This window comes from Mustelus asterias, chromosome 11, assembly GCF_964213995.1.
Source record: "Mustelus asterias chromosome 11, sMusAst1.hap1.1, whole genome shotgun sequence".
NCBI classification, from domain to species: Eukaryota; Metazoa; Chordata; class Chondrichthyes; order Carcharhiniformes; family Triakidae; genus Mustelus; species Mustelus asterias.
In genome coordinates, this window is record NC_135811.1 from 47698180 (window position 1) to 47721031 (window position 22852).

The 22852-nt window shown below is 42.8% G+C and overlaps 1 protein-coding gene across 1 annotated transcript in view; it reads right to left on the reverse strand.

The window, feature by feature from the left end:
• hectd2 (HECT domain containing 2) overlaps window positions 1-22852 on the reverse strand; it is a 117446-nt gene that overhangs the window by 70244 nt on the left and 24350 nt on the right. Inside the window, exons 3-4 of the mRNA XM_078222919.1 lie at window positions 7482-7620; window positions 1706-1808 (exon numbers count right to left, since the gene is read on the reverse strand). Of these exons, the coding sequence (XP_078079045.1) occupies window positions 1706-1808; window positions 7482-7620 (242 nt within the window). The remainder of the gene's footprint in view (window positions 1-1705; window positions 1809-7481; window positions 7621-22852) is intronic.

Below are 22852 nucleotides of genomic sequence, written 5' to 3' on the forward strand. Positions count from 1 at the left end.
AGAATGGGGTTGAAAAACTTATCAGCCATGACTGAATGGCAGAGCAGACTCAATGGGTTGAATGGCCTAATTCTACTCCTATATTTTATGGTCTTCACTAAGTCAGTGCATTATCCTGTGTTTATAATTTTATAATAATCTTCCGGCACAAAAGAAAATGTATGTACATGGGCAGCCAATGAAAACAAAAACCACCGGAAATCAGTTCATTTCTTAATCCTAATAGGCAAGCTTCAGAAATGTTCAAGATTACCTGAACCAAAAGAATATCTAAATATCCTAATATGGGAAGAATGGACAATAACATGGCCAACTACACTGCCCTGTCTATAAATGCATGTGGTTAGATTTGTCCTACTTACTTTCCTGCTTCAGTTTACCACTGTGTATTTTTATGTTATGTTGGCAAAATATTCACATTTTATGAGATAAAGGATTATTTTACACACTCTTCACCTTGGGAGAAATTTTTACAATTTTCGTTCAAAGTTTTGTCTCAGGTGGGAAAATCGGAGGGCAGCTCGCTGGCTGCCTTGTATTAGTAAACACTTTGGGGGTGGAGGGGCAGGAGGAAGGGACGGGTTGATGTCATGCTGGTTGACCCTGCCCCACCGGCAACTTAGGTTTTTGAAAAGTCGGGGAGACTCGATTTTAGAAAATTAAAGTAAAAACACAAACACCCCACAGAACCCTCGCCTCCATGGACGCGGAACCCCATCTCCCACCTCACCCCACTCCACTCCTCAGTACTGCCTGGGCATGCTGTACTCACCTGTGTGTGTGTATGCATGTGTAACGGACCTGTCATGATTCATGTTGGCATGTCCACAGAATCCCTATAGTTGCAGGAGGAGGCCATTCAGCCCATCGAGTCTGCACCAACCCTCATTGGCCCTTGTGTCAATGTGAATTGTCAGTCCAATGTGGCTCAGTGGGGGGGGGCACAAACAAGTGTAAGCGCTTGATATGCATAGGCAATTAGATGTAAATTGGGACCCTGACTTTTAAAATTGGTATTCCTGTTACATCATTGGTGGGGGGTGGGGACAATCGAGCAGGAAAATCCCGCCAGTGTAAAAGCCATTTTCAGTCCTCCGCTCAATTCTCCAGCCCCTCTGCTGTTTCCAAACCACTACCACTCCCCATTCCCCCCGAAAATGAGAGTGGAAAATCCCACTCACCCTCCGAAAATGGGGGTAGAAAATGCCCATACTCTCCCCCCCAACCTGCCCAGTGTATATTCAGGAAAAGTCTATCTTTGCTGCTTTGCTGGATTTTCACATATTCAGCAAATTCAATATTAATGCGATTTAAAGCATGAATTTTAAAAATAGTCCCTTTGGAATGAATCAGGTTACATTCAGAAGCAGGCTGGAAAAAGGCAGTAATATATTCTACAGGCAGCAATCGGATCCAAGTTATACCAGGAAATTGAGTCATAATTAGACATGATTAGAAAATAAATGAATAATTCTTTTATGAAGCACTTTATTGTGATTTACCTCTCCATTGGATCGCTGCATTTTATGGGAACGAAACATTGGCATTATTCTGAAATGTGCCTCATTAGAAACAAGTGCCAAACAACTTCAAAATAATATTGAAAGCTAGATAATCTGTTTTGTGTATTTAGAATCAGTGCGTGTGAAAACTAGCCTGGAATTATTACAGGAGCAAAGTGAAACATTATCTGCGATCTGCTTACCTTGAAAGCTGCATTCATTTCCAGAAATGAATCAAATGTTGTTGAATAAAAATCATGAACAATTTTCCAGTCTCCTGAAATCTTGGCGTTTTCCACATCTTCTCTGCAATCAGAAAATGAATTTATAATTTGCTAATCAAACGCAAAGTTTAGCTCATTTAATCACCTGCATCACTGAATGATGAATAATGCTGTACTCCTTAATTACCATCTACTTTGGTTCAGAGTTAGATCATATAAAACAGGTCTACCATGAGCCAATAAATCTTGTTATTTACAGATAGACCTCTGAATACAAGCAACAAATAATGCTAATTTGCAAAGTTCACGATTTCCGAACTGTAAAATTACCCACCATGTCGGGTCTTTAGAGCTCTTTTAAGGATAGCAATCCTCATACTGCGGATTAGTTCTGGGATTTTACATTTTTTTTCTTGCCTTGATGGTCTAGAGACAATTTCCCTAATAAGTTAAAGTTTATTTGTTAGTCTCACAATTAGGCTTACATTCACACTGCAATGAAGTTACTGTGAAAATCCCCTAGTCGCCGCACTCCGGTGCCTGTTCGGGTACACTGAGGGAGAATTTAGCATGGCCAATGCACCTAGTCCGCACACCTTTTGGACTGTGGGAGGAAACCTGAGCACCTGGAGGAAACCCACAGAGACATGGGGAGAGTGTGTAAACTCCACACAGACAGTGACCCAAGCTGGGAATCGAACACTGGTCCCTAGCGCTGTGAGGCACCGGTGCTGACCGCTATGCCACTAAAATTCTGTGAATCCCAGATCCCACCAGGTAAAAAGACACATGACCCACACAGTGGTTCAATTTGATTTTTGACTGACAGATTTACAAAAATGACTTGCTTCGAAGTTTCTTGTACATAAAATTATAATGACTGCAAAAGGGTTTATTGTGATGATCAGTAGGGATAATGATGTGTGAGAAATTGTACTTTTCAGAAATGAAAGGTGAAATTTGGCTCAATCCAAACCAAGGTATTGTCTTCAAGGTAGCTGCCTTGAGACAATGTCAATGCAAAGTGCAAATGGAGACCATAGCTAACAGAGAGGCAGGTTACACATGTGGACAGAATTTTGCTTAGTAAACTCAAAGATCTTTTTTAAATCCTGGGCAGGTTGCTTTCCCGGAAGTTAGTCTGATTGATGAGTTCAATTTCCAGTTGGAAGGGAAGACTCCAGAGAAGGAGCAAATATCGCTGATCCACATTCTCTTGAGGGCTAGGTGGATGGTGGTGTCGGGCCAATCCCTGAACCTGCGGTGAACTTTGATCTCCAATCCTGGGTGTCTTTTTTGTGAGAGGAAAGGGAGTTTGGGGAGTACTCCTGCTCTTCCTGGCCCACTGGCTATGCTGTAAATGCACTTACCTTCTCCCAGAGCTATTCACACAGCCCTTCAGATGCTGGGTTTCCCCGAAACGTGAGAAACCTGGGCAACAACTGCAAAGCAGGGTACATCGGAGGCTACCAGCTCATTAAAATAATTAAACTGCCAACTCATCTCCTGGGTACCTGTTGGCTGCCTATCCCTTGCCCCATCTTCGTTAAACATGAAAGTGGGTGGGCTGGAGGTGATTTGGGGTCAGTTTCAGCTTTCTGACTATAAAATAAACATATCCTTTAAGCATAATTTTTCGATATTCTTCGATTAGGAATGGACTGATGTGGTCAATGGAAGTCCACTGTGGTGCAACTGGATCCTTGAATAGACCATCAGTCCATATTTCAAATAGAGTGCTCAAAATCCTTTGAAGGTTTTATGGCCCACATGCAATTTAGAGCAAAAATAAAGACAATAATTTCAAAATCCTCAATGTAGAATGACTCCTTTGTCCCATGCCTGCCATATCTTTAACATTTGCATTTGGGGATTCAGTGGCTTAGTGGTATTATCACTAGACTAGTAACGAAGACACTCAAGGTATTGCACTGGGTTCAAATCCCTCCGCAGCAGGTGGAATTTGAACTCAATAAAGAATCTGGAATTAAAGTCTAATGATGAAACCATTATCGACTGTCATGAAAACCCATCTGGCTCACTAATGTCCCATTAGGAAATCTGCCATCCTTACTGATCTGGCCTACATGGGACTTCAGATCCACAGCAATGTGGCTAACTGCCTTCTGAAATAGCCTAGCACGTAGCTGTATCAAACCGCTAAATGGTCTCAGACTGGACAGACTGGACAGATCACCTGGTTCCTAGGCAGTGGAAGCGACAACAGTAAACTCAGCCCTGTCCTTCTTACTAACATTTGGTGGCTGGTGCCAAAGTTTGGAGAGCTGTCTCACAGTTTACACAAGCAATGACTATCTCCAACTATCACCTCTTGACATTACCATCATTGAATCCCCTACCAACAATGTCCTGGGGATCACCATTGGCCAGAAACTGACCTGGACCAGCCATATAAATACTTTGGACACAAGAGCAGGTCAGAGGCTAGGAATACTGTGGTGAGTAACTCACCCCCTGATTCCCCAAAGCCTGTCCACCATTTACATAGAATCCACAGAATCCCTACAGTGCAAAAGGAGGTCATTAGGCCCATCAAGCCTGCATCGAGTCTCCTACAGAGCATCCCACCCAGGCCCACTCTCCTCCCCTATCCTCATAACCCCACATATTTATCCCAATCATCTCCCGAACCTATACATCTTTGGACACTGAGGGGCAATTTAGCATGGCCAATCCACCTAATCTGCACATCTTTGGACTGTGGGAGAAAACTGGAACACCTGGAAGAAACCAACGCAGACATGGAATGAACATGCAAACCCCACACAGTCACCCAATGCCGGAATCAAACCCGAGTCCCTGGTACTACAATGCAGCAGTGCCAATCACTGTGCCACCAATCCACTCATTACAAGGCATAAATCAAGAGTGTGATGGAATATTATCCACTTGCCTTAATGAGTACAACTCCAAGTCTCAAGAAGTTTGGCACCACCTGGAACAAAGCAGCCTGCTTGTTTGGCACCCACCCACAAACATTCACTTTCTCCACCACCAACACATACGGCAGAATTTTCCTGTCCCAATAACCACGGGCATGGTAGCAGGCAGGGCATGGACCATGCAAAGGTCCACTGACCTCAGATGGGATTTTCCAGTCTTGGGGCACGTGCGGCCGGAAAATCCCACCCATAATAGCAGTAGGTTGTACCATCTACAAGATGCATTGCAGGAACTCACCGAGGCTCCTTGGACAGTACCTTCCACGACCATCCACAGAAGGACAAGTGCAGCAGACACACGGGAACACCACCACCTGGAAGTTGCCTTCCAAGTCACTCACCATCCTGACTTTGAATTCAGTAGAAATATATCGCTGTTCCTTCACTGTCACTGAGTAAGAATCCTGGAATTCCCTCCCTAATAGCGCTATGTGTCTACTTACAGCACACGGACTGCAGCGGTTTAAGTAGGCAGCTGGCCACCACCTTCTCAATGGCAATTCGGGATGGGTAATAAATGCTAGCCTAACCAGTGAAGCCCACATCTCGTAAATGAATTAAAAAAATAAATTGCATTTATATATTTACTTAGAGGTTTCCAGCAATGTTGCCACTTTTCCCAACGAAGGCGTCTTTATCCTTGTTAAATAAATCAGCTGCAATTCTCAAGGCAGGATAGAAAGTTACATTATGGTCCAAGTGGCACATCAAAAAAAGACAGAATATGAATTTGGCTACTGATGTAGATTACAAAAACCGGCGTCTGGTTGTCAAAGAGGGGCAAGAAATGCTTTCTGAAAAAAATCCTGATTAAACAGTCATTGACTGCAACTTAATTGCTTTCTCCAACATGCTTGGTGACATACCACATATGCCCTGGATGTCCACATGTTCTTACTGTTTTTCAGTTGCTCAGTATGAATAATGATGCCAAATTATTTTTTTAATGCATCTCGGCCCAGAGTTAAAGCAAAGAAAATGTATGCAGTTACAGAACTCAAAACCACCCCTTAACTTTCATAAAACTTGTTAAAAACTGAGAGACAGGTTCGGGAAACTGAATAAAGCTTGGCGAACTCCCACAAAAATACCCACTATTTCATAGGTCTTCAGCCTTTGTGAAAGAGAATGAGCAGGGGATCACAAGCTATGATCTGGAGAACATCAGGACAACAAGAATAATAGATTACCTGGATCCACCCAAGATTAGACACCTTCCTAACCTGAGTGAGAAACTATTCTAATGTGGATTGCCCCAAATTTTTATTGTCTTGGATAATTATATTGAGTGCCCCCCACCCCACACCCCACAGCCTGGGAAGCTTCTACTCTGATGACTCCAATGATTTCTGTGGAAAAGTCTATGGTTATCACAGGAATGTTTGCTATAACTTGACTTCCAGAAGTTTCACTTTACAGACCAAGCCTTTTAAGATAATACATGTGTGAGCCGACCTCACTTTCCATTCACAATCGAGATTTGAACTAGCGATCTCACCTCTCTGAGGATAAATGACAAAGTTGTTTTAATATCTTAACACATTGAGATCCATGATTAAGACGAGTAATGTGTGACATGCCATGACTTCTGTAGTGTGCCATGGTGACCACTATTTTGTCCCAAGTGACTGGATTTCAACTTTTGACTTTCAATAATTTTCTTGAAAAATATGCTATCATCAACAAATGTGTTTGTCTTTAGATAGACTGGCATCAGTTAAATAACAGTGGGCTACGGCTAGAGCTGCAATAATGGCAGCATCAGTGAGCTACAGCTGGAGCTAAAACAATGGGCTGGATTATCCTGTAAGCATGGACCAAATAGAGGTCACAAGCCCTCACTTGTTGCAGCAGAACCAGTGGTACAATCTCCTGGGAGGTGGCATCCTATTTGGTCATCTCGGCACCCATCATTTCATTAAAGGCAGCATACACACACTAGAGGCTAGAGGCCCAATTAGAGGGCTGGGAGCTCCAGAGTCATGGCAGGCCCACAGGTCGAGGTGGGCACTGCAGAGATAGGTAAGCGAGCAAAGGCAGTTCAACATGGAGGTGCCCTCATTGGCCAACACAGGGTGGATGTACTGAAGACCTGTTGGTACATTGGGGTGAAAAGGAAAACCCTTCACAGGATCAAACATGTCCTCATCAGGGGACCATAGAGCCCCTGCTCTGATGGTATATCCCCTCCCCCACCCCATCCTGCCAAATCTTGGCCACCTCCAATGAGCTGGCAGTCTCCACAAGCGGAGAAATGCTCCGCCATTGGGGTAGTTATGGCAACACTGCAAAAATCACCCCCAGTTGGAGGGAGCCTTGGCCACCTGAATTGGCTGCCCACTTCCATGGAATGGACAATCAATCCTATCACCAGCCTAACTTTGGGACATTTCCCTGCAGGTGGAAATGCATTGGTGAGCTGTCCTAAGTGTCCCCTTCCTATTTTTCTGCCCTGTGCCATTGGCAGAACCAGAAGATCCCACAGGTGTGGACAACTGGAAAACTCTGACCAATAACATAAGAATCACCACACAGATTCTGGCAGTATATTTCAATAGCACTCAGCTCTGCCTATATTCAAAACATGTTCCCTCAGTTCTGTAAATTTCCAGGAACAAAGGTTTTATCTATGATTGCATCTCCAATTACAGATGCTCATGCTTACTGTTTTTGATATTACAATGAACTCATAATGAAAAGTAAATTAACAGCACTTTTTAAGCAGCAAAGAGCATAATACAGAAAGTGCAAATAGGGAAACCGACTTAACACAGTCAGTTCTGAATACTTACTGAAATTCCTTCACTGTTTTGGTACGAATGGGAAGTACAGGTTCAGGAGGGAATGGGGCTTTCATTTCAGGGGGCAAAATCTCGATTGAAATGCGTTGTTTTTGACGTACATCTGGATCAATGGGTGGCAGCTCTCGCACTATAAGGAGAGTGGAAAGAATGTCATGTCACGTCGAGTTTATAGTATAATAATTTGTCTTAAATAGTATTTTATAACGTGCCCAAGCTCTGATATACTTTTTATTGCTACAATAATCATTTTTGTCTAATAATGCAACATAGAGGTATACTCAATACTTTTTTAAAAAACAATTCACTGCACCCTTTCAAATCCATAACGAACCATTAGCTTTCTTCTCTTGTCTTCCTATTTCTGTTATTTCTCCCAGGTCACATACACCTGCCACCTCAAAAGGGTTGGCAGGAATCACTGGTCAACACTATTATTATCAGTTACTCTGGGGTTACAACCTGAAGCTTACCCGTTCTTCGCTCATGAGAAACACCCAGCCTCAGTTAAATGTCTTTTCAGGATGGCATGATTGTGAGGAAGAAATCACTGGCCTGCACTGACATCCCATCACCCCATGTCTTCACATGTTGGAGCTTTTAGTGGCTGAATTACCACAATCAATAGTGTTCTACGTTCGTAAAATCTTCAAAGTCATTCTGACAGCTGTAGTTCTGAGACCATTATTGATGTTACCTTCAACACATGCTCTCGGTTTGCTGAACCATTGCCCCAATGTAATGTAATTGACAATTCAACGAAGTATTATACGCTGCCAGATTAATACGTAGAACAAAACATACAGCCGGAGCATGTGGTGCAGTAGCACATATGAAAATGGACTGATGAACCCCAAATATGACACATGTACTGAGGAAAGGTCACTGACCTGAAATGTTGGCTCTGGGCGGGATTCTCCAACTCCGCTGCACTGAATGAAGATTTGGCTGAGCGCCAAATTCTCCATCCACACTGGCAGTGGCAGCAGGCGTGAACGGCCAGAGGATTCTGTTCCCCGTTTCTCTCTCCACAGTTGCTGTCTGCCTTGGTGATTATTTTCCAGAATTTTTTGCTTTTACTTCCGCCAGTGGTGTGGGGGAGAAACTGGGATGAGGTATCTTTCACACATCTGCAGGTCACATTTAAAAGTGCAGCTGCCTTCGTTACTGGGATTTCCAAAATATGACCCATGTGCTATAGACATAGACCGACACAGTGGCCAGCACTGCTGCCTCACAGTGCCAGGAACCCGGTTCAATTCTCGGCTTGGGTCACTGTCCGTGTGGAGTTGGCATGTTCTCCCCATATCTGCATGGATTTCCTCAGGGTGCTCCGGTTTCGTCCCACAGTCTGAAAGGTGTGCGGGTTAGGTTGATTGGCCATGCTAAAAATGCCTCAGGGGTACTAGCTAGGATAAATGCCTGAGGTTATGGGGCCTTGATGGGATTGTGGTCGGTGCAGACTCGATGGGTCGAATGGCCTCCTTCTGCACTGTAGGATTCTATGATTTGAGGCGAAGTCTAAACTTACTGGAAGTTGTTTTTTGAGGGGTCCAAGTAACCTTTATGCTTGGTAAAAATAGACACACATTTGCATAAAAAGTGCATGTGGTTTTTAAATAAAACAACTGTTGGAAAAAAAATCATACTTGCAATTTCAATAGATGGTTGTTGATGTAACCTGAAGGTTATCATTGTAGGACTTGTGTTGCTTGATACTTTCACAATCTATCATTATCACAATGCAAAGACTGGCGTGGAGGTGGATTTTGTAAATTTAAAGTTTGATTGGCAGCTCCAAGTTGTCATATATTAATTAGCTATCTTAGATGGAAGGCTATGCATACAAATATTTGTTTTTTTAGTATAAACAATTTAGTATTTGAAGGGATTTAAATGTATTGAATGGGCTTTAATCAATGAATGTTTTTGTTAAATATGGTGAAATCTGTTCTAGATCCTTAGAACTTTATTTTCGTCTCACCATGGCTCCTGAGGTCTGCCCATGGTGGATACTGGGTGTGTTGACATGGAGGGTGTAATGGCAAAGGGTGGTGGGTGCAGGTTCATTGGTTGGCATGAGTTGGTACTGAATTGGCATAGGGGCTATATAAAGGACCATGTGACAAGAGGGGGAGTCACGTGTTGGCTTGAGGTGACACTAAGTTGGCAATGGGGTGGGTTGGGGTGAGTAGAGGGACATAAGTTGGTACGAGGGATGATGTGACAAGAGCTGACATGGAGAGTGCATGGCTGGTGAGTGTATTTGAGGGCTGAAAGGACAGTTTTTTTGTTTTACTGCTTTTATTGCAAGAGAGACAAAGTCCCAGAGCAATGAGACTGGCTTTCTAATCAGCCCAGCTCAGCATTTGGCAGCCTTTGTGGCTGCCTCCACATTGTTTATAGGGTCAGCAGGCCCGACGCCAGTTAACGATGCGCTCTGGAGCAATGACGTGAACTTTTGGAGAAGTTTCTCCTGAGTCACGAAATGTTCCCACTGTGTGTTTCATCACCAATAGACTGCTGATGCACTTGGGAAGAATTGCCAAGCATGGACACACAAACATATAGAGGACCATTCCACCATCTTCTACAAACTTGAATTTCTTTAGAACTTATAGCAAACTGCATTCATCGTGGACCCAAATGTATGGATAGCCTTCCATCTAAGATAGCTAATTAATATATGACAACTTGGAGCTGCCAAGTTGCACAAACTGCTTGGATTATTGTTCCCTTATGTAGTGAAGGGTTCATTAGAAGTTAAATAATGGTAGCAAAGAATCTGAACTTGATAGCCACCAAGATTATCTTAACTTGAGTAGCTTCGAGTGTATTAAAGTTTATTAGTCACAAGTAGGCTCACATTAACACTACAATGAAGTTACTGTGAAAATCCCCTAGTCACCTAGTGGGCAGCATGGTGGCACAGTGGTTAGCACTGCTGCTTCTCAGTGCCAGGGACCCGGGTTCGATTCCCAGCTTGGGTCACAAATGCTGAGCTGGGCTGATTAAAAAGCCAGTCTCATTGCTCTGGGACTTTGCCTCACTTGCAATAAAAACAGTAAAACAAAAAATACTGTTCTTTCAACCCTCAAATCCACTCACCAGCCATGCACTCTCCATGTCAGCTGTTGTCACATCATCCCTTGTACCCTCTAAACCAACTTATGTCCCTCTACTCACCCCAACCTACCCCATTGCCAACTTAGTGTGGAGTTTGTACGTTCTCCCTTTGCGTAGGTTTCCTCCGGGTGCTCTGGTTTCCTCCCACAGTCTAAAAGACGTGCTGGTCAGATGCATTAACCCGAACAGGTGCCGGAGTGTGGAGACCACGGGAATTTCACAGTAACTTCATTGCAGTGTTAATGTAAAGCCTTACTTGTGACTAATAAAATAAACTTTAAAAAATAAACTAACTTTCACCACACTCCAGCATCTGTTCAGGTACACTGAGGGAGAATTTAGCATGGCCAATACACCTAACCAGCATGTCTTTCGCACTTTGGGAGGAAATCAGAGCACCCGGAGGAAACCCACGCAGACATGGGGAGAACGTGCAGCCTCCACACAGACAGTGACCCAAGCCGAGAATTGAACCCGGGTCCTTGGCGCTGTGAGGCAGCAGTGCTACCCACTGTGCCACCATGCCGCCCCATTAAAAAGCCGAAGTAAATTAAACCACTTTGGCAGTATTTAATGCATGTTTATAATGGTTCCCACCATGCTGGCTCCCCATTCCTTCTGGCCTTTTCCCCATTGATAAATGTAACTGTGTGGCATCGTGATGCCTTAACTCTTGGCGACACTGAAGGACATGTATCACACAATATTGCACATATTGTTAACAGTCTGAAATCTTTGGCACATCAACACATTGTTACATATAAAACTGTTTCAAGACAGTTAAGGAGCTAGCAAATATGTAGATTTTTTAAAAATATATCAGAATCACTAGTGGCGACATTAAAAATCCATAAAAATATACCGCACGCCTGATTTTGGTACTGATCACATTGTATTTTTAATTGCAAAATTTAAATAGCTAAGTAATGCATAAAAAACTCTTTGATGGCGAGTAAGTCACTTGGCAAAAGAAAACTGAATATTTCGGTAACTGACATTAAATAAAACTCAGGCATATAATCGCAGAAAGAAATATAACCAAAGTTCGAAGTTGAAATATCCTATGAGGACATGATAGCACAAAACATTGTTCAGGTGTACTGTGCAGCATTGGTTCATCTATATTTGGAACAGTTTAAATATTTCTCATCACTTCATTTCCGAGGCAGAATAGCTTGCTGTTAATTCAAGCACAAACAAAAATATACGGACCAAGCCGACTATAATTTAAAAATACAATTTAGGTTTGCAAAATATTAAACCCAGAGACGGCTCAATTTTTTAGCTACTGCCTTGAGATATTACAATGTCACACCATCGTATGTTGCTTGGCAAACGTAATTACAATAAGGATAAGTATGTTCCTTCACTGGAGCTGGCTTCAACGTATTCTGAGAATCTTGTTGCTGTGGTAACAAGAATCATGGACTCACTGCAGTTCTGTAGCAAAGGAGGGGTCTGGAACCTGAACTTCTTTTCTAAATGTATTTATAACGTGACACACAGGATCCGCGGAAAAGAGAATGGGGTATAAAATCAACAATAGTATTAATCTCTTCGAAAGACCGGTTACTTGGCAACTGAAACAAATGTATTCAAAAATGTATCTGTTTGAAATAAAAAATGTGCCCAAAATATAGTTCCAGGTTGTGAATGATGAAACTAGGCATCAACGTAATCTCTTACACTGCCATTCCTAACTATCGCTGCACATCGTGTGTAAATGTAAGTAGAAGTGTAATTCAATCAGAGGCTTCAAAATCTGCTAAAGTTACTTCTGCAGCATCATGCGTGAATACTGAAAGTCTAATTTCAGCAGTCTTAAATGTGAATATTATTTCTTTTAACATCTACATTTCCACAAAAGCTTAATGAAATGATAGATCAGAGTGATCTAAATCTGACCTATCACTCCGAGCACTTTCTGCATATAATGCTGTTGAACCCGCACCAATCAGTTGACCGAGGATCCGGCTCATGTGGAATGTTTGTACAACGCATCTGCACACAGCCCTACGTGACACAGATATTGCGCAGGAAAAGAATGGAGTCCTTTAGCACATAAAACAACCTGAGCTTCAAACACTTACAATCAGAAAAAGTGAAGAAGGTGCATCAGGAAGTTCAAAGTATACGATGTGACAGAAGGCATAAGATCTGAAGAATTATTAAAAGCCCAAACGACAGCGGAAAACAAGCAATCTGCATTTATTCTACATTTATCTTTGAAATGCAACTGAAGGTGCTACAAATAAAAATCAATCAAATTGAAAGTATTTGTTGTTCCCCGCGCCCCCCCCCCCCACCCCAAACTGGTGGGAATGGAAACATTTTAATTTAGTCCCTGCCTATAAACAAATAAAGTATGTCGGTGTAAACAATTTTTAAAAATGTATAATATTCCCTCTTCTGATAATCCTCACCCTGCTTGTCCACTCTAACGCTTTCCGTTTTGCTCTTCCTGTCTTTCACTCTCTCGCCTGCTCCTGTTGAGATCTCTTCGTCTTTTGTCTGTAACTCTCCACCTCAAATTTTCCCTTGCTCAAGCTTTTCCGTTCTCTTCTCTATGGGCTGGATTCTCAGATCTCACCTGCAGCTGGGGATTCTCCAGTCCCGCTGCAGTGAAAGGAGATTTGGCTGAGCGCCAAATTACCTGTTCTTGCTGGCATTGGCGGTGGGATAACTCCGACCGATGTATCTTATATTTTCAGCGTACCATTCATATTCTAACCATTTCTGTATATCCTTCTTTCTACTCATGTATGTTGCATACTCACATGGTTTGCCTGTACAGCCTTCACTCTTACTTGCTCCTCTCACTTTACACAAAGAGCTGGAGTGAGAGTTGGGGCACCCAATCTCAGAAACCTTCCTGAGAACGGAATGACAGATTGTGTATCGTTTGGCTGCATTTGTACACATGGGGAGCCCCATTGTGAGGAGCAGGGGTTACAGCTGGAACTTGATGAGAAAAGGGACACAAGTGATTTGGCTGAAAGTAGTAATCTGGTCAAGAGAACAGGGATAAATTCCTGGTGACCACATGAATGATAAAGCTGTACCATAGGATTAACATGAGCTAATCACATCTATAGAACGTGGAGATTTATGGATAAAATCTTCACGGGAGGGATGGTATGGAATTGGCTGTTCACGCCAGCAGGATTCTCTGGTCCCGCTAGCAGCAGACACCCTCCCGCGGGTTTCACGGTGGCGTGGGGATAACATCAATGGGAAATCCCATTGACAGCGGCAGGATCAGAGAATCCCATTGCCTGCGAACAGCACACCACCTCCCACTGCTGGGAGGCCAGAGAATCTCACCCCTTCATTTTTAGTTCCTCATTTTTAATTCCTAAATGCAGAATAAATGGAATTGCAAAATTATGAAATGCTAAAAAAGTGATTAATAATTTATGTATTTAAGATGCCGGCCATGAGACAAAGAAGCAAAAACTGGACCCAGACTTGATGAGTAGACTAGATATTGTAGCCCTGCTTGTAAGTGGACCAGTGGTTACCTCAGACTTAGACGCCGGAACTCTATTGCCTGGCCCGCCACGGATTCGGAGCGGGCGAGGGATGGACAATGTTGACTTCAAGCAGGAATTTCCGGTCTCGCTCGAACGAGGACATAAAATCCCACCCATAGAGTGATGTTCAAACTACGTTTAAAGATGAAAATTTAAGTTGAGCAGAGAAAGAATGTTAAGACTTTGGGCTGGATTTTTCACACCCACCAGTGCGAACAGCCAGAAAATTCCACTCTTTGTATACGTCCACATTCAGTGGAAAGGAAAAATTCAACTCTTGTGAAGTAGAGAGGCTGAGGAGGGGGACCTGACACGTTACCACCTTTGTAGGAATGGAGACATCCAATTGATAAGAGTGGCTGGGTAGGTCAGGAAAAGCACATTCAAAACAGTGAAGGGAACTAAAAATAATTTAAAGGGAAACTAAAAATAAAAATAAGGAACTTTGGAAAAGAATAGCTAGACAGTAATAAAAAAAAACTATTTCTTGTTCTTGAGGTATCAGCTGATAGTCACCATTCCACTTTCGTTCTATGTGATCACACAGTTAGCATAGACCAATCACCAATATTGGAGCTACATCATGTTACATTCTTACATACATTTATGGAATGGGATTGATTTGTATTGTTAGATTTAATACATTATATTCAGAGATTGTTGTAGCTTTCCTGATCCAGGTAGCCCAAAATAGATCAATAAGGATAGACCAGAGAAGATTGGAAGGTCAGCACTGTTTCGTCATGTGTTTGGGATCTAGACAGGGTTCTTTGGGGTTTGTCCAGTTTCCCAAAGTAAGCTGCTTGAGACTGTAGTTTGTTGAACCATTACTTTTTAATAACAGCTACTATATACATTTTGGGACCTCTGCACAGTACTGGATTGTTAGAAGTACAGTCTGGCTAACTTTCTAAAAAATATTTTCTTATCTGTAAAATTCACTATCTTGCTGATGTGGTCATTCTATCTCCTGCAATTTCTTTGCAATAGCTGGTAGGTGGTGTGAAGTGAGAGACGTATTTGCTTCTACCTCCTCTATGAAATGCAAATTTTCTAGATTAGTTCCTTCAACTGGTATTCTCAATACCGTATCTGATGTCATCTCGTACTTATTTTGAACATACCCAGTTATAGAGTCAGATCTCATTAATTTTAATTTGAACTGTTGGATTCGAGGTGGCATCTTCACAATCTCTTTCATCTTCAGAAGTATAACTAGTGGCATATGGTCTGTTCAATTTTTAACTACAGTCCTATCATGTCGTTTGAGAATGTCTTGCATTCCCATGTTGTTGCCAATACTTCCTTCTCAATTGTCGCATATATTTTCCCTGTCTGTGAGTGAGCTGCAGATATCATAAACTGGCCTACATTTAACATCTCTCTTAAAATAATACCAAACCCAGAACAGTAAATGATGCATCTGCTGCTATGGTAGGTAATTCCGGGTTGTAGCATGCTAAAATTTCAGGAGAAATTAAAAGATTTTCTCAAAGGCATTCTGTTTGTTCATATTCTAGCAGCACTATTGACTCTGTCGCAACAGCGATATCAAAGGCTCAGTGAATTCCGACACACCTGGTAGAACTTGCCACCTTGGTTGAACATCCCAAGGAATTTCTGAAGCTCATTCCTGGGTTGTGGGAACTCTCTGATCACCTTTGTTTTTGTGGGTCAACTGTCATCCCAGAGGCTTGTATCTTTGTGACCTAGAAAGTCAATCGTAGGTTTGGTGTATTGATTTTTTTGTTCAACGTTTGGCCTGCATCCTGTAAGACTCAAGACTGTCCGAACACTGCAGTCTCATAGAGCCATGTACAAGTCAGCTCTCCATATGGAATATTACTCCTTCCATGACTTGCAGGATTTGAGACATTGTTCTCTGGAAAATATCAGAAGTGGTCATAATTCTGAAATGGTAATCTAAGAAAAGAATAATGACTGAATGGTGTTCTAAAAGTGATCAGGAATCTGAATTCTTTGTAGAGGCAGCAGTCAAAATCCACTGTTTTCATCCAACTTGATGAATGGAGTACTTAAAATTCCTTCGGATGGTCAACCGAGGTGGCAAGTTCCTACCAAGTTTGTTGGAATTCACTGAGCCTTTGATACCGCTGTTACAACAGAGTCAATAGTGCTGCTAGAATGTGAATGAACAGAATGCCTTTGAGAAAATCTTTTAATTTCTCCTGAATAGCTAGTTTACAAAGACTCTGATCCAACTGAGGCCTTTGGGTGGATCTCGCGTTCCACTGATTTGTTCAACTGAGTTAAATCCACACAGATTCTAATTGACCCATTTGGCTTTGGGACCATGACCATTCCTGAACACCATTTTGTTGGTATCGTTACTGGGGAGATAACTCCTTGATGAAGCACATTCTCAATTTCATCATGGACTTTGTCCAAGAGTGGGTGAAGGTCTTTCCTCAGTTTAAAGAGGAAAATTAATTTAGCACTCGCTCTTAGGATAAGGTACTCAGTCTTCCCAAGCTTGTAAATAATCTTAGAAATTAATCCTGAATGTATTGCTGTCATGCTCATCAGCAACTTCATCAACTTTATAGCTTGAATTTTAAGCACGTCCTCTTGTTCAGTAAAGAAGATTCTTGATTCTTGATGAGATGTAGAGGTTCAATTATTTCCCTATCTTTGTATTTCAATTTTTGTCTTGTGCTGGTCTATGATATTCAGTGTCACCCAGACCCTGTAACCCAATAGATGAAGGCTGTAGTGTAATGTGCTTAAGCCACTGTATTTTGCCCGATAAGACCAGTTCCCTCCTGTGTCTAATTTAAACTCTGTGGGGTGTCCATCCATTGCAAGTTTAATGCTCCAGTACTTGTTTCTCGCTTCATTTACTTCCCCCAGGAAAGTTAGTTCCTTTTTCTGTGGTTCTTCCATTCCTCTTTTTTGGTGTTCCCTTTAATATATTTTCCTTCATCTTGCAGGCTGTGTTTTAGAACAGCAGACAATTTGAAAATGTCCTATTATTTTTAGTGGCATTCTGCTCCTCCTGCTGGGCATTCTTCCCCGCCACACCAAGAGCATTTCAAGATGACCGTTGGCGCACTCTACCCCATTTTGCAGGCTTCTGTTTTGATGTGCTTTCCCACCACTGGCCTGCATAGTGAACGGCCTCACCTTCCCCGCAAACTCTTTTTTGCTTTGAGCTCAATTTATCTCGTAATTTATCCCACCTTGAGAAGAGTTGAATCTTTTTTGCAGGAGATCTGATAATAGTTGGGTGATAGCTGAAGCTCAATAGGATCATGAATCAATTTTCCCTCAATATTCTGTAGTCATAATCTTCTGCTAGCTGAGATAGATTGTTGATGAATGAATCCATGCTATTGTCTGGTTGCTTTTTTTTTGCTTGTTAAATTTTGCCCTACAATTAAATCTATTTGAACGCTGAAATATGAATCAAATGCTAGCTGGACTTTTTGCGAGAAGTTAAGAGTCTCATCAACTCCCTATCTCACTATTATGTTGTCGGCAATAGCTCCAACTGCATAAAGTAACATATTGATTTAATACTTTTGTACTTTGTTGTGCAAACTGGTTCTATTTCTGGAAGACATTTTCTCCGATTGTGCCAGTGTTAAGCCTGTTATGAGCCTGCAGTGGTGCTGGGAGTGGTAGTGTGGATTCCATTCCTGCACCAAGCCTGGAATGGTAGATGTTTCACTGGTGTTGCTTGCTGATTCTGGTCAGTGCTCACTGCTGTCCGGATTCCGGATCTGTATTTCAGCTGGCACCCGTGATGCACGGACTTATTGAGTTTTGAATCCATTCTTTTGTCCGTGATTTAAGAGTCTCTTGATCTACCAAGTCTGCAGCTGTTTCTTGGGAGCTTTTCCTGAGTCTTTTACTCACTGGTTGTTGCCACCATGCTGCCACCATGATTCAGTGTGTTCAGGGCCAGACAGAGTTCTTTGGGGCTTGACTACGTTCCCAAAGTAAGTTGTTTGAGACTATAATTTATTAAAACCATTACCCTTTAGCTACTATAGACACATTAGGAAATCTTGTAGGAGGTTGGAACTTCTGCTCCCTCCGGATTTTAGTTACTCAACCATGTGATCCACCATCATTACATCAGCATCATGTGCTTCTAGTGTTAACAATTTAGTCCACAAACACCTCAGCATAGATATTCCAGGGCAATGGTCTTTACTATAGACAATGTTGACCCGCCATAGTATATTAAATCCCAATAACTATACACATTCAAGCTTTAGCCCCCCTACCTGTTATTACATCAATTACAACACACTGGGTGAGACTTTACAGCCTCGCTTGGGTAAGATCGGAAATTCACGCCCGAGGTCAATGAAGATTTCCATTGTCGGACCCTCCCCCGTGTTGTTTCCGTGGCGGGCGAGGTCGTAGAGTTCCGGCCATTATGCTTAGTTGTGAGGACTGAATAAAATTCCAACACCCCAATAAGCTTGCTTGACAATGTCACAAAAATACTTTGAATTTGGAATGCTAAGCAGAGGAAAACTAGCTAGCTTTGGAACAATGCAAATTAATATCATTTCTCAAGCACAGATGCTACAGAACATTTGGAAGAGCATAAATCAAAGTCTATTTTAACTTTATGAGCAAAGAAAATTGAGATTAATATTGACTTAGTGATATGAAAGTGTTTCCGTCACGAAAATCATCTTGTAGTAATAACCCATTGCACCTTCGGTGACCACTAATATTAAACTGAACACAGCTCCCAAGCAGGGGATTTGGAATTTCATGGGTTAAACTTTGAATCCAATAGATGGGTCGGAATCTACAATCACAACTGAATTGAAACAACAAATTTTGAATATTGAGTTTTGCTACTCCAAACTACACAATAGAGTGATGGGTGTCTACAGCAAATGTTCCCAGTTTTATATAAAGGGACAGTCCACAATGGAAACTGGAGGAGTCAGGAGGATGGCTGCTGCACATAAAGTGAGGGTAGCAAATAGATTCAATGAAGGATCACTGGAACTACTGATCGGTCTCAGTCAGTAGGAAGGTTATACCTTTCCCCATAAATGGGAGGAAGATATCTGCCACTGCGATCAAGGGCTTAATGTCGTGAACCTCCAGCAGAATATGGATGAATGCATAATTGAAGGGCTGGTTACGGTAATGGATGAGTGTTGTAAGGTTGTTGATGTCAGTGATGTGAGTGAGCCAAAGAATTCCATTTATGTTTCCCAATATGAGTCAACACTAGCTGAACGTCCATGTTATTCAGGCATCCCAGGCAGTAACGGAAGCAGCGGGCAGCTGGTCTGGCAATGGGTGCCCCACCTCCATCCTCCTTCTCTATGTCTTCCTCATGTAAAAATGAGTGATAAGCCCTTTCGTCCTCTGGCATCTTTAATCGTCTCTGTTACACAATCTTTTTCAGGATGAAACTCATCACCATCCTCGAGTACTGAAGGAGGCCCCCAGTCTTACCTAGGTATCTGAAACCAACATCCCAGTGCATTGCTCGAGGACACATCAGCTGGTTGCCTGGCTCTCACAGTAGTGCTCCTACACCTCACTGATGGGATACCTCACAGGATACATGAGCCAAGTATGAAGGAGTATCCATCATGTCCCAAGAGCCTTAAGTCTGCTTCCTGGAACATAAAGGTCTGGAATGTTGGACTGCCACAAGTATCACGAAAGCTCCCTTGGAAATCTGCTGCATACATCCTTTCCAAACAGATGGACAAATATTCCTTGCTGTTCATAAAAAATTCTGTTTAATGTGTTTTTGCTCAGACTGCCATGTGTGCACAATAAATGGCACACTGTACCTGGGGAAATCAGAGTACCTATGCATTCTGACTATTGCTATCAGACGGGGAGTTTACATAATTCCCAGATCCCAAATAATCCAGCCATCACTGGTCTTATGCATTTATGTGCAGCTGAGTGACAGACCTTTGAGATGTCTCCAGTAGCAGACAGGAAGGAATGCGTGCTATATCAGACCCATCAGACATCAGAACTTCTAGGAATCTGCAGATGACTGTCAACACCCGACAAGGCAAATTCAGCCTGTGGAAACATTGCTCTCCCAAGAAGCCAAGGAAGCTGAGCCTCTGTCTGTAAACTCGTGACATAGAACCATAGAAAATTACAGCTCAGAAACAGGTCTTTTGGCCCTTCTTGTCTGTGCCGAACCATTTTTTGCCTAGTCCCACTGACTTGCACTTGGACCATATCCCTCTCATCCATGAACCCATCCGAGTTTTTCTTAAATATTAAAAGTGATCCCGCATTTACCACTTTATCCGGCAGCTCATTCCACACTCCCGCCACTCTCTGTGTGAAGAAGCCCCCCCCCTAATATTCCCTTTAAACTTTTCTCCTTTCACCCTTAACCCATACCCTCTGGTTTTTTTCTCCCCTCGCCTCAGTGGAAAAAGCCTGCTTGCATTCACTCTATCTATACCCATCAAAATCTTATACACCTCTATCAAATCTCCCCTCATTCTTCTACGCTCCAGGGAATAAAGTCCCAACCTATTCAATCTCTCTCTGTAACTCAGCTTCTCAAGTCCCGGCAACATCCTTGTGAACCTTCTCTGCACTCTTTCAACCTTATTTACATCCTTCCTGTAACTAGGTGACCAAAACTGTACACAATACTCTAAATTTGGCCTCACCAATGCCTTATATAACCTTACCATAATATTCCAACTTTTATACTCGATACTCCGATTTATAAAGGCCAATGTACCAAAGGCACTCTTTACAACCCTATCCACCTGTGACGTCACTTTTAAGGAATTCTGTACCTGTATTCCCAGATCCCTCTGTTCAACTGCACTCTCCAGAGTCCTACCATTTACCCTGTACGTTCTACTTTGGTTTGTCCTTCCAAAGTGTAATATCTCACACTTGTCTGCGTTAAATTCCATTTGCCATTTTTCAGCCCATTTTTCTAGTTGGTCCAAATCCCTCTGCAAGCTTTGAAAACCTTCCTCACTGTCCACGACACCTCCAATCTTTGTATCATCAGCAAACTTGCTGATCCAATTTACCACATTATCATCCAGATCATTGATATAGATGACAAACAATAATGGACCCAACACCGATCCCTGCGGCACACCACTAGTCACAGGCCTCCACTCAGAGAAGCAATCCTCCACAACCACTCTCTGGCTTCTTCCATTGAACACAGTAAGAAGTTTAACAACACCAGGTTAAAGTCCAACAGGTTTATTTGGTAGCAAAAGCCACACAAGCTTTCGGAGCTCCAAGCCCCTTTTTCAGGTGAGTGGGAATTCTGTTCACAAACAGGGCATATAAAGACACAGACTCAATTTACATGAATAATGGTTGGAATGCGGATACTTACAGCTAATCAAGTCTTTAAGATACAAACAACGTGAATGGAGAGAGCATCAAGACAGGCTAAAAAGATGTGTATTGTCTCCAGACAAGACAGCCAGTGAAACTCTGCAGGTCCAGGCAAGCTGTGGGGGTTACAAATAGTGTGACATGAACCCAATATCCCGGTTGAGGCCGTCCTCGTGTGTGCGGAACTTGGCTATCAGTTTCTGCTCAGCGACTCTGCGCCGTCGTGTGTCGTGAAGGCCGCCTTGGAGAACGCTTACCCGAATATCAGAGGCCGAATGCCCGTGACCGCTGAAGTGCTCCCTAACAGGAAGAGAACAATCTTGCCTGGTGATTGTCGAGCGGTGTTCATTCATCCGTTGTCGCAGCGTCTGCATAGTTTCCCCAATGTACCATGCCTCGGGACATCCTTTCCTGCAGCGTATCAGGTAGACAACGTTGGCCGAGTTGCAAGAGTAGGTACCGTGTACCTGGTAGATGGTGTTCTCACGTGAGATGATGGCATCTGTGTTGATGATCCGGCACGTCTTGCAGAGGTTGCTGTGGCAGGGTTGTGTGGTGTCGTGGTCACTGTTCTCCTGAAGGCTGGGTAGTTTGCTGCAGACAATGGTCTGTTTGAGGTTGTGCAGTTGTTTGGAGGCAAGAAGTGGGGGTGTGGGGATGGCCTTGGCGAGATGTTCGTCTTCATCAATGACATGTTGAAGGCTCCGGAGGAGACCTACTCTTGCAACTCGGCCAATGGTGTCTACCTGATACGCTGCAGGAAAGGATGTCCCGAGGCATAGTACATTGGGGAAACCATGCAGACGCTACGACAACGGATGAATGAACACCGCTCGACAATCACCAGGCAAGACTGTTCTCTTCCTATGGGGGAGCACTTCAGCAGTCACGGGCATTCAGCCTCTGATCTTCAGGTAAGCGTTCTCCAAGGCAGCCTTCATGACACACAACAGCGCAGAGTCGCTGAGCAGAAACTGATAGCCAAGTTCCGCACACATGAGGACGGCCTAAACCGGGATGTTGGATTTATGTCACATTATCAGTAACGCCCACAGCTTGCCTCCTAGACTTGCGGGCTGTCCTGTCTGGAGACAATACACATCTCTTTAACCTGTGCTTAATGCTCCCTCCACCCACATTGTCTGTATCTTTAAGATCTGGTTGGCTGTAGGGATTCGCATTCTAATCAGTATTCTGTAACTTGATTTTGTGTCTCTGTGCCCTGTTTGAGAGCACATTTCCACTCCATCTGACGAAGGAGCAGCGCTCTGAAAGCTAATGGTATTTGCTACCAAATAAACCTGTTGGACTTTAACCTGGTGTTGTTAAAACTCTTATTGTGTT